The sequence below is a fragment of the Capsicum annuum genome, chromosome 7 (genome assembly GCF_002878395.1).
Source record: "Capsicum annuum cultivar UCD-10X-F1 chromosome 7, UCD10Xv1.1, whole genome shotgun sequence".
Classification (NCBI taxonomy): Eukaryota; Viridiplantae; Streptophyta; class Magnoliopsida; order Solanales; family Solanaceae; genus Capsicum; species Capsicum annuum.
In genome coordinates, this window is record NC_061117.1 from 225561927 (window position 1) to 225573490 (window position 11564).

Below are 11564 nucleotides of genomic sequence, written 5' to 3' on the forward strand. Positions count from 1 at the left end.
TTGTTTTTTGTTCAATAGATTTAGTGCAATTTCCTATGACGTGTTACAACATCCCCCTCCACCCCAAATCTCTCTGCATGTCAAGGGTTCGAGCCCTGCTAGATATTTAAGTGGAGAAGGGTAAAAAGGCGGCCGATTCATTATCCACCTTGTTTGATTCCGTTAGCCTGTGAGGATTTCTTGGTAATGATGATCATAGATGGAGAAAATTTGATAGAATAGCAGATTTGAACACACTTCTGTACTAAGAAGGAAGAGAGTAAAGTTGATTCTTTTGTATTGATCTACACTCTTTAAAAAAGGATCTCCTTATTTGAAAAAAGAGATAATGGTCAAAAATACACCCGAACTATCATTTTTTCGCTAGTTTCACACTCCAACTATCAATTGTTTCTTTTTCCTACTGGAACTAGTCCACGTAGGAAAAAGGAACAACTAATAGTTGGGGTGTGAAACTCGTGAAAGTTTGATAGTTCTGGTGTGTTTTTGATCAGCATCTCTTGAAAAAAACAGTCCTGTGCATTTCAAAAATAACAGTGACCAAAAACCTGCATTTGCTTCAAGGCACACAATTCCAATAATAGTAATTGCGAGAACATGCAGATCTTAACACGAAAACTGGGAAATCCCAAGTACAACAAGAACAAGTTTCAATATCATCAAGATATTGCAGCATCATATCACTTGGCAATGAATTCCACATAAAATTTATCGGTAGATCTATGTGTGTGTGTGCGTGTGTTATCAGAACATTACAGCATAAAATGTGACCAAAGAGTTAACAATATTCATTTTAACTGATCCAATCAACTCCAATCGTTCTACCCTACATTTTGTGATGAATCATTGGACAATTTCTTTTCAAGAAGATCATTTTCCCTCGTGATGGTTTCAAGATTTGCTTTCAGCTTGTCAATATCAACACTTCGAGATGCCATAGTTGCAAGTTTGCCTTCATAATCAGTCACTTGTCGTCGGACTCTATCTGTTGCAAGTAGATTTTCAGCTATTTGTTCAAAGCTTTCATGGATGTTAGTCAATATCCTGTAAGCCTGTCGTGCCACTTGGTCCTTTTTTGCCTCCCTTGTAAACGATCAGACAATTTACATTTTAACAATCTACACTCTCGTTAAGATGTTAATTTCATGGTCACCAGCATATCAAAAGATTGTACCTGAACATTGTCTCATCCACCAATGCATAAGTTCGATTAAGACGTTCTTGAACAGAGTTGCTCTCCAACTGTAGCTCCCTTGTTTCTTTCAATATTCTTTCTATGTCAGCATCCTGCTTCCGGCTGTTTTTGGTGATCTCTTCAACGCGCTGAATGTAGGTTCTCCTAGGTTGCAATTTGGGCTGCTTCTCAGCCTTGGCTGCAAGTACAATGAGTTCGTCCTTTCTGCAGAGTGACGTATAGCAAACATTCAGACAAAGCTACCGATTTGATTCTATTTCTCTACATGCTTAGAGAAATCAGTTACTCTGTAACTAAAACAGCATTTTCAAGGGTTACAAAAACCATGATAATCTGCATCGCATTTAGGGTCTATTCCAGTAAAAGATTCTTGCCAAAGTTCACATGTAGGATATATGAATAAGGCTTTACGCGGCATAAAAAGTTCTGATATACCAATAGACCCACACTGCTTGACCTCTTTCTATAACGAGTAATGAAAATTCTTAAATGGCAAAGAATCCAACTGATAAAAACTAACAATGCTGTATATTAATTGGTTTATCAAGAACGCTGTATAGTAATTTAATCATGTCATGCCATTTTCTCAAATAACTATTCCGCTTTTCACATATTAATAATTCGTTAGCCTCAAATATATTAACCTATTCAAACTCGATCAAGTAGAGCTTCCTATTCTTATTTCTTCTGCCAACAACTTTCTTCTCTCAATTTCGTTCTTAGTCCAACTACGTAATCTAATAAACAACGGATATTCTGCATGACATAATAGAAGATTTTTCCTGATCAGGTAAAAACTAAACATGAGATATTAGAAGATGACCTACCTTCGTTTGTTTTCGGCTAATACAGACTCCAGCTTCAACTCAATCTCTTCCACCTTTTTATATTTTACATAGGCCTCGGGTTCTGTTGTTCTTAAGTTTTCCTCCAGAGAATGTTTCTTCTGCTCAAGGGCCTTCCTTTTATCAATCCTGTAAGAGATTTCAAAAAGGCATTACAATTAATATTATTCAAGTTTCAATAGGAAACAAGACTTAGAGTCCTTCCATTTTTTTTTTTTTGTGTGTTTTAAGGATCGTCAATAAAGCAAGAGATCATTATCGTACCACTCAGTCTCCATTTCAACAATTTTTTCCCTTTTTGCTTTCACCTGATCGTTAAGCTGATTCACATAGAAGTCATTAGGATGTTTGTCATCAGAAGCCATTTCCACTGCCGCTTTCAACAAACCAAGCTTTTCTTCTAGTTCTTGTAATTCAACAGAGCTTGAGACTGACTTCTCCGCAAGCATTTCCTTTTGGTCTTGTAAAGTTTCTGTCTTGCAGTTCATCTGCAATATAACACGAATTTAGAATAAAAAGACAACATATTGAAGACTTTCTGAAGATCTAAATACCTAGCCATAAAATCAAATAATATCATTGTTTTTTTCCTACTTCCGCTATCTTCATATATGCTCCAATTCTAAATTATCAGCTTGTTACCTCAAAAAGCCTAAACGGTCTACCCAATACACTAAAGATGCAATGAGTACCTGATTCAAATGCACCCATGGTGAAGTTGATTGTTGTCCATGATCAAAATTGTCCCTCAAAGAACTCTTCCTCACGCCCTCCACCAAATCTAGGACGTCTTGTTCACCACTTGATGTCTCATTGCTGGAGTCAGCTCCACCTATAGGTATTCGAACATCATTATTAAACTCTTCCTGGTTTGAATGCTCTGGTGTTTGTGTCACCATCAATGGATCACTCTGTCTCTCCGAAAGTTCCTTACGAGGCAGCAGTCCAGCATCAGCAAGACTTTCCTTCGGAGTCTTAAGGCGTCTTTTAGAATCTCTAATTGCATCTTTTCGAGCTTCAACATCAGATAGCCTCCCAACCAAGAACCGGATCAACTCGTACAAGTCCTCTTCAGATGGATAAAGGAACTGCCTAAGCAATAAACACAAATGCTTTCTCTAAGCACAAATTTAGAAAAAATCTAACAAGACAAATGAAACAATATAAAATTAATACAAAACAAAATCAATTAATTCCGCACTGAGCAGCATGACCTACTACAAACGCATGTAAATTTCACACAGGAAAAAAAAAGTTCAATAAAATAAAAGTTAAGATTCAAATAAAATTAGATATTCCAAATATGAAAAGTATTAAAAATTACAACTTTAAACATATCAATATGATTAAAAAAATATATATATGACTCTCAAAAAGGAAATTGTGACAAGTATTTTGGAAAGTAGGGAAGTAGGTAATAAGAAATTCGGTCTCGTTTGCATAATCAGCTCGAAATCGTGCAGAACGCAGCAAAACGACGACGTCAAAGAATAAGAAACTCGGTTCCGTTTGCAGCATCAGCTCGAAATCGTGCAGAACGCAGCATCACGACGACGTTAAGTTGTAAAAAAAATCGGTTTCGTTTGCATAATCAGCTCAAAACCGTGCAGAATCATCAAAACAACGACATATTCAACACAGATCAAAAGAAGAAGAAGATTATGGAAAGGTATATATATAGCAGTAGTAAGTAAAACCTTATGAAAGCTGATATCACCGATGAAACCAAGGGATTTGAACTCGGAAGCAAGTTCCGAGCAGAGTTTTAACCGATCGGCAACTGAATTTTCCGGCAAGGAAGCCGGGAACGGAGAGTTCTGCCGGCCGATGAGGTGTAATGCCTGAGAGGAAACGGAGAATAAAGTCGCCGGCGTGAGATCTTTCACCGACGAAACGCCGGCCGGAATTGTCACGCCGGAGCTGGCGATTGAGTTTAGTAGAATCTCTTCTGATGCTTCCATTTTTGTCCTCTCAAGATTTTCACAGGGCTTTAGATCGAGAAAAATGAGCCCATAGACCTCACAAGTCTTCAATTAAAAAAGGGGACAAGTGGTCCTCCAATTTTATTAAGTTAATAAAGTGAAGTCTCTTGAACAGCTATAATAGGCTATTGGTTATCTCAATGACTTTGTAATAATTGTATTAGTTATTTCAGTGACTTTGCACAATCGAACAAATTCTTTTCGAACAATTTTACACTTGTCGAACAACTTTAATAATTGTTTAACAACTTTGCAAAGTTATCGAACAACTATTAAAGTTGTTCTTTGTACCTCCCACATAATTTTAAAAACTTAAAGGACCTCATTTAATTGAAAAACTTGTTTGTCCTTTTAATTCAAGGTCCATCACTCTTTGAGGCCTTGTTTGCCTATGAAATTAAATTTAAAATATTAAATTAATTTAGTTTAATTTTAAAAATTAATTAAACGAACTTTCGTAAAGTAAAATATGACAAATAAAAATGGATGAAAAAAACATTATTTCTCTTTCTTGTTATTCATATTGAGTAGTTATTATTGTTAATTATATTATTTTTTTATATTTTTTAATAATTTTATTGGATAGGCAGTTCGATGCACTAAAGCTACCACTATACACGGTATCTAGAGAAGGGCCCCACCATAAGGGTGTATCGTACTCAGCCTTACCTTGCATTTCTGCCAAAGACTGTTTTATTGGATGTTTTATTAATTTAGTTTCCCATCCGGTGTTCGGTGCCCGCATTGGAGCCCTGACTAATTCAGATCGCACGTTGCAAGGCCCATTAAGGTGGCAGCGCTCCCAACACAGCTCTGGTTAAGGGTGGAGCAACCTCATCCACTGCACCACAACCCATGTTGGTAATTTAGTAACTTAATATATTCACAAGTTAAAATTGGTGATAATTTTTTTTTTAAAAAAAAAAAGAATTTTCAAATTGTTTTTATGAGTAATTGTTGATAAATCTACTACGTACATTATTGTTTTTAAAATTGAAGAGCTCTGAAAATTACTACTAGACACAATTTGAATTCCTGATTTCTCATGTATATATTTTTAAATATTTGGAATATTTTTCCTCTTTTAAGGGTCGTTTGGTTGGAAACAAGTTATTCAGGAATTGATTATTCTGAAATTAGTTATTCCAGAATTTGTTATCCGACCCTCAAGGTGGGATAAAAGTAACACTGCAACCCCGAAATGAGTTATTCATACATTTGATCCCAATTAAACATGGGATAAGCTCGTACTAAAATTAATTTTGGAATTAATCATCCTGAAATTATCTCCTTAATGATAAAATGATTTTTGCTAAAGTTCATTGCCTAGAGCTTTTAGATATCATTAAAGGTCTAGTAATAATAATAGGTGAGGAGCAACAAGGTCATGCTATAACTAGAAATAAACTCAAAGATCATACAATGTATCAATATCACCAACAAAAATATATCTACTATGTTTCAATAGAAAGCATGTGTTTCAACAAGTTTCAAGATTTAGGCAAAAAAATTCTAGTTTTTGTTCAACTTAATTTACCATATATATATTAGTCATGAATTATTTCCAATACCATTGAACAAGATACAATTTTTTGTGATACAATGGAGCATGTGTCACAAGATGAAATTGAGGACTTGTCGTTGTCCCCTCCGACTGTTGGCTCCATGCAGATTGCTGGAAGTAATGGTTTTGGTCATAACATAGAGTTTATGTCGCAGGCGTATCTTAGAAACAGAAGCTCCGAAATTGATATAGAGGTCGAACATGATACATCTATCGCGCATATAGATCAACCTCTTCCCATATTCCTCAAGGTACCGTACTTTTTCTTCTTTGGTCTCCTCCTTCGAGAGTCTTGGCTTGTCTAATGTGAATTGATTTTGTATGCAGTTTGAGAATGTGGAGTACAAGGTGAAGATTAACCAAGCGTTCTCCAACAATCCTGTCAAGGTAGTTGTATCAAAGGTAGCGTCTCAGTTTGAACATGATAATTACAAGCATATACTCAAGGGTATAACGGGAAGCATAAATCCGGGTGAAATTCTCGCCTTAATGGGACCTTCGGGCAGTGGAAAAACAACTTTGTTGAAGATATTGGGTGGAAGATTGCACGAAAATGTCAAAGGAACTGTCACTTACAATGACATTCCATATAATCCAGCTCTTAAAAGAAGGTGGTACTCATTTTATTTGTTGTTTTACTCAGTGTACATGGCTTTGTATTAACTTAAGTTTGCGATACGTGCTAATGTCTAGGGTGGGTTTTGTGACGCAAGATGACGTGCTTTTTCCACAATTGACAGTCGAGGAAACTTTAGTTTTTGCTGCATTGTTGAGGCTTCCAAGCAAGATGAGTCGACGTCAGAAGTATGAAAGAGCAGAAGTGATTATTAAGGAATTAGGCTTGGAAAGGTACGTGTGTGTTATCCTTTGATGAGCTAAAGAAACTTAACGTGATCGTTGCAACTGTTCATTCGTGAATTTTCACAACTGTAGATGTCGTCACACGAGAATAGGTGGAGGACTTGTTAAAGGTGTTTCCGGTGGAGAAAGAAAAAGAGCGAGCATAGGTCATGAAATCCTCGTCGATCCTTCTCTACTCTTGCTCGATGAACCAACTTCAGGCCTTGATTCGACCTCTGCAAATAGACTACTTCAGGTTCTTCAAGGGCTTGCTAAGGTAAACACTTGAACCATATTTTCGCTATTTGCTACTTATAGTTCCATCCTTCATAGATGGATTCATTTATTGCAATGTTTTCCAATAGTCTTTTCATTGGAGTAACTGATAAAGTTGCTGCCATGGACAGCCTCTGGCAGAAATGCAAGGTAAGGCTACGTAAAATACGCCCTTGTGGTGGGGCCCTTCCTCGAACCATGCGCATATCGGGAGCTTTAGTGCACCGGACTGCCCTTTTACTCATTCTGTACTCGGGAACAAGTTTGGCCAAATGCTAACTTATGTCATTCACCAGATGGGAAAGACAATCATAACGACAATTCACCAGCCTTCGAGCAGGATTTTCCACATGTTTGAGAAAATTCTGTTGATAGCAGAAGGTTATCCGGTTTACTATGGTAAGGCCAGGGAGTCGATGGAGTACTTCTCGTCTCTAGGTTTCATCCCGGAAATTGCCATGAATCCAGCAGAGTTCTTGCTGGATTTAGCAACTGGACAAGTAAACGATATCCGTGTTCCTGATGATCTGTATCCACCTCAATGCACAACCGAACGAGAGAAGATTGTCATCAGAGTATGATTCTCATTTGTAACTTGTTCTGATTTTACTCGAAAACTCTTTATGGGACATACCTTCACAGAGTTGTGTCTATATGACCATTAGTATCTGCAACACAAGTACAAAATCTTGTTGGAGCCGAAAGAGAATCATCAAGTGTCGAAAGCACCAGAGCATCTTCAAATGGCTGTTAAGGTAAAAAAAGATTGGACTATATCCTGGTGGGAACAATTCCGGGTACTGTCAAAGCGAACGTACAGGGAGAGATGCAGAGACTATTTTGACAAGCTCCGGTTAGTTCAATCGGTTGGAGTTGCACTACTGCTCGGACTTCTTTGGTGGAAATCCTCAACTGGAACAGAAGCTCAACTTCGCGATCAGGCAAAATCCTGATTTTACATTTTCCTCTCCTTGCTAAGTATTCTCAAGAAAGTTAACTTATACATGCATTGCAGATTGGTTTAATGTTCTACATCTGTATCTTCTGGACTTCCTCATCAATATTCGGAGCAGTGTATGTCTTCCCATTCGAGAAGATGTATTTGGTGAAAGAACGGAAAGCAGACATGTATAGACTAAGCGTCTATTACATCTGCAGCACATTGTGCGACATGGTAGCACACGTAGTGTACCCGACTTTTTTCATGTGCATGGTATACTTCATGGCTGGCTTCAAGAGGACCGTCCAGTGCTTCTTTCTAACGTTGGGTGCAACACTATTAATAGCGATAACCAGCCAGGTAAGTCCAATTCTTTTTGCGAACTAAAGAAGTTTCACTCTTTTTTTTTTTCGAAAATATGAATGGATTTGCTTCTTTCTTTGGTTATAGGGAGCTGGAGAGCTTTTTGGAGCTGCAGTTATGAGCGTTAGAAGGGCTGGAATGGTTGCTTCCCTGATATTGATGTTGTTTCTTCTCACCGGAGGTTACTACGTTCAGGTATGTTGCTCGGATCCTACAAAAATGTAGCTGGACCATATCATATTCTTTAAAAAACGCACTACTTTTGGAGGATTCAACACACACCTGTCGACATTTTTAAAGAGTTCGAGCAACATAGTAAAGTAGTGCTTATAACATTTTATGCATGCTTAGAAAAGCTAAAATCAAGAATCCTACTCATGTTAAACTTGATGATACTTCTTTTATCTTGTGTCAATAGCAAATGAAGCCCAACAAAGTGGGAACATCAATATTTTCCAAAGCCATTTCTCCTTTGATAAATAGTTTAGCAAACATGATCTAGTAATATAACTATTATTACATATTAAATTTGATGAGTTCGAGCTTTATTTCTTACCGTTGAATCTATTATACTTTTGAAACTATGGGCTATATACATCTATAATAGCCTATGTGTCCCAAACGAGGGCGGGCGTGCTACCAGATAAGGGTAAGGTCTGTGTATTCTTTACCCTCCCCAGAAAACCTGCCTGTGAGATTATGCCTATTATGTTGTTGTTGTACTAATCAAGAATCTACCCAAACTTGACTGCAAGGGAGTCAAATGTGATCATAAAAGTATGAGACTCAAGGACGGAGCTAGGGGTTCATCTGATCCTCCTTTACCGTCAAATACACTATATATAGAATGCTTCTTTTTACGGTATTTATCATAGCTATATTGAATCTCTAGTTTCTACATTTAATATTGAAATGGCATAATACATAAACATGCCCTTTAACTTGGCCTCAAATCACATGTATGACGTTCAATGTCCTATGTGGTATAATACACGTAGGACAAGAATTTTCCATGTAGGATTTGTACCTCAATCTAAGGCTCCCCTAATTCACATAGTTGAGAATCTACTATTAGTCAAGAACTTTAGTGATTTTCCACACACACATGATTGTTAGTAGAGGACTTAGAAACATTCTAATCAAGAATCTCTTCTTGGATCGAGGATCTATCAGAAACAACTTCCCCACCCTTACAAGATAAGTGTAAGGTCTGTGTATTCTCCACCCTCCCCAGAACCCGCCTGTGAGATTATACCAGTTATGTTGTTGTTTTTGTTTTTGTACAAATCAAGAATCTACCCAAACTTGACTGCAAGGGAGTCAAATGTGATCATAAAAGTATGCAACTCAAGGATGGAGCTAGGGTTCATCTGATCCTCCTTTACCGTCAATACACTATATATAGAATGTTTCTTTTTACGGTATTTTATCATAGGTATATTGAATCTCTAGTTTCTACATTTAATACTGAAATGGCATAATACATAAACATGTCCTTTAACTTCGACTCAAATCACATCTATGACTTTCAACGTCCTATGTGGCATAATACATGTAGGACGTCATGTAGGACAAGAATTTTCCATATAGGATTTGTACCTCAATCTAAGGCTCCCCTTAATTCACATAGTTCAGAATCTAATATCAGTCGAGAAGTTTAGTGATTTTCCACACATACATGATTGTTAGTAAAGGATTTAGAAACATACTAATCAAGAATTTATTCTTGGATTGAGGGTCTATCTAGAAACATAATAATCAAGAATCTCTTCTTGGATCGAGGGTCTATAAGAAACAACTTTCGTGCCCTTACAAGATAAGTGTAAGGTCTGTGTATTCTCTACCCTCCCCAGAACCCGCCTGTGAGATTATGCCGGTTATGTTGTACTAATCAAGAATCTACCCAAACTTGACGGCCAGGGATTCATCCGATCCTCCTTTACCATAAAATATACTATATATAGAATTTTTTTTATGGTATTTATAATATATATATATATATATATATATATATATATATATATATATATATATATTGAATCTCTAGTTTCTAAGTTTAATTTCTTCGATGAAACTTCTGACTTAGTCGCTAACGAGACCGATTTTTTTTTCTTTTTTGCAGCATATACCAAAATTTATGAGGTGGCTAAAGTACATATCATTCATGTACTATGGATTTAGGCTACTATTGAAAGTGCAATATTCAGGAGATGATTTATATGATTGTGAAAGCAAAGGAGGTTGTAGAACTCTACAAAGTTCACCTTCATTTGACACTGTTGGTTTAAATGGTGGATTAAAAGAAGTTTGGGTTTTATTAGCAATGGCTCTTGTTTATAGATTCTTAGCTTATTTTTGCCTAAGAAGAAAAATTAATAGTATTAATCTTTGAGACCCCCCCCCCCCCCCCCGCCAAAAAAAAAAAAAAAACATTGATGGTTTTTCTTTTTAATTTTTCATGTGGATAAAAATGTGAAGGGATCAAGTGAGAGTATTTAATTTGTTGATGTTCACATGACTTTGTGATATTGACTAGTGGGAATTAAATTATCATTTTTTGTTTGATTGTATTTTTGAAAGTGATCATTTTGATATTCTCAAACCTTTTCTTGTGGGGGTAAAGCTAAAAAAACAAATAAAAGGATCTTTACTTCTTATTTTCTAGTTCCACTTCCCGCGTCCTTAATCAAAGGTTTCGAGTTTGAATCTTTCTGGGTACGAAAGTCGTTTTTGTTAGGAAGTGTTTTACTCTCAAATGTGATTTTCTAGTGCAAATTCAAATTTTGTTACGTTCTGATAGGAGTATGATCGTGATTGTGGACCAATATGTAAATACTCGAGCTCGGGTGGCTCCCCCACTAATGGAACAAACTTTGAAGTGTAGAGAACAAGTCCCAACACTCCAAAGCAGCCCATATTGACACTCCAAGGCTGCCCCTTGCCATGACTCATTAAGGATATTTTAGTTATTTTGTAATAAGTTATAACCTAACTTATAAATAGAACATGATAGGTCATTTTGATGATATATTTTTGAGAGCTTTAAGGAGTGTCTTGCAAGGTGGATTCCTTGAGACAAGTGTGGACATCACTTGTGTTGATAACAATCTTAGAAACGGAGGTTGCCTGGGAATTCCAATTCCCTTGAGGTCCCGTAAGAACTTGGTATTATTTGTATGAAAACTTTGGGTCTTATTGTTTGATATACATTTTGGTTCGTTAGTGTATATGCATTGTATGTCAAAGAAAAAATCAGTCTAGAATTGTAAACTGAACCCATAAGAAGCCACTCCCCCTTAGAACAAAGTACTCTCCACAGTGCAGTGTTGTTGGATTCCTTGATTCATCCTCTCTCTCCCTGCGCAAAAGTTAATTTTGTTGTCAATGCAAGTGGCCGGAGTAGACGAGCTTTTTGGGGATCTTCGTCGTGTTTTTTTACCTGCCGAAGAATGAGAAATTTCAACCTGCAACTGCCATTTGTAATCCCGAATGTAATAGAATTTACGTCCTTTCCGCCCTTGATGAGCTAGGGGTAATTGCAAGGTGAAAGGACAACAAT

At 36.7% G+C, this 11564-nt stretch overlaps 2 protein-coding genes across 2 annotated transcripts; one reads left to right on the forward strand and one right to left on the reverse strand.

The window, feature by feature from the left end:
* Positions 1-633: 633 nt before the first annotated feature.
* Positions 634-4225, reverse strand: LOC107878830 (coiled-coil domain-containing protein 22 homolog). Its single transcript, XM_016725976.2, has 6 exons — positions 3738-4225; positions 2733-3128; positions 2305-2528; positions 2023-2169; positions 1175-1399; positions 634-1083 (listed from the first exon to the last, which is right to left on the reverse strand). Exons 1-6 carry the CDS (start codon positions 3999-4001, stop codon positions 822-824), a joined length of 1518 nt encoding a protein of 505 aa, XP_016581462.2. The 5' UTR covers positions 4002-4225; the 3' UTR covers positions 634-821.
* Positions 4226-5591: 1366 nt separating this feature from the next.
* LOC107877432 (ABC transporter G family member 26) lies at positions 5592-11123 on the forward strand. The gene is made up of 9 exons (XM_016724081.2): positions 5592-5837; positions 5914-6197; positions 6280-6435; positions 6520-6703; positions 6999-7277; positions 7368-7643; positions 7718-8002; positions 8093-8200; positions 10128-11123. The coding sequence occupies exons 1-9, from the start codon at positions 5625-5627 to the stop codon at positions 10395-10397; spliced, it is 2055 nt and encodes a 684-aa protein (XP_016579567.2). The 5' UTR covers positions 5592-5624; the 3' UTR covers positions 10398-11123.
* Positions 11124-11564: the final 441 nt, after the last annotated feature.

What these genes read in the sequence shown, in the direction of transcription:
- LOC107878830 (XM_016725976.2), bottom strand. Translation starts at nt 4,001, where the DNA reads ATGGAAGCATCAGAAGAGATTCTACTAAACTCAATCGCCAGCTCCGGC. An exon ending in TTAGCCGAAAACAAACGAAG is followed by an intron (nt 1,400 to 2,022) that starts GTAGGTCATCTT and finishes GTCACTCTGCAG; the next exon opens with AAAGGACGAACTCATTGTAC. An exon ending in GTGGATGAGACAATGTTCAG is followed by an intron (nt 1,084 to 1,174) that starts GTACAATCTTTT and finishes ATCGTTTACAAG; the next exon opens with GGAGGCAAAAAAGGACCAAG.
- LOC107877432 (XM_016724081.2), top strand. Translation starts at nt 5,625, where the DNA reads ATGGAGCATGTGTCACAAGATGAAATTGAGGACTTGTCGTTGTCCCCT. An exon ending in GAGAGAAGATTGTCATCAGA is followed by an intron (nt 7,278 to 7,367) that starts GTATGATTCTCA and finishes TATGACCATTAG; the next exon opens with TATCTGCAACACAAGTACAA. An exon ending in TAATAGCGATAACCAGCCAG is followed by an intron (nt 8,003 to 8,092) that starts GTAAGTCCAATT and finishes CTTTGGTTATAG; the next exon opens with GGAGCTGGAGAGCTTTTTGG.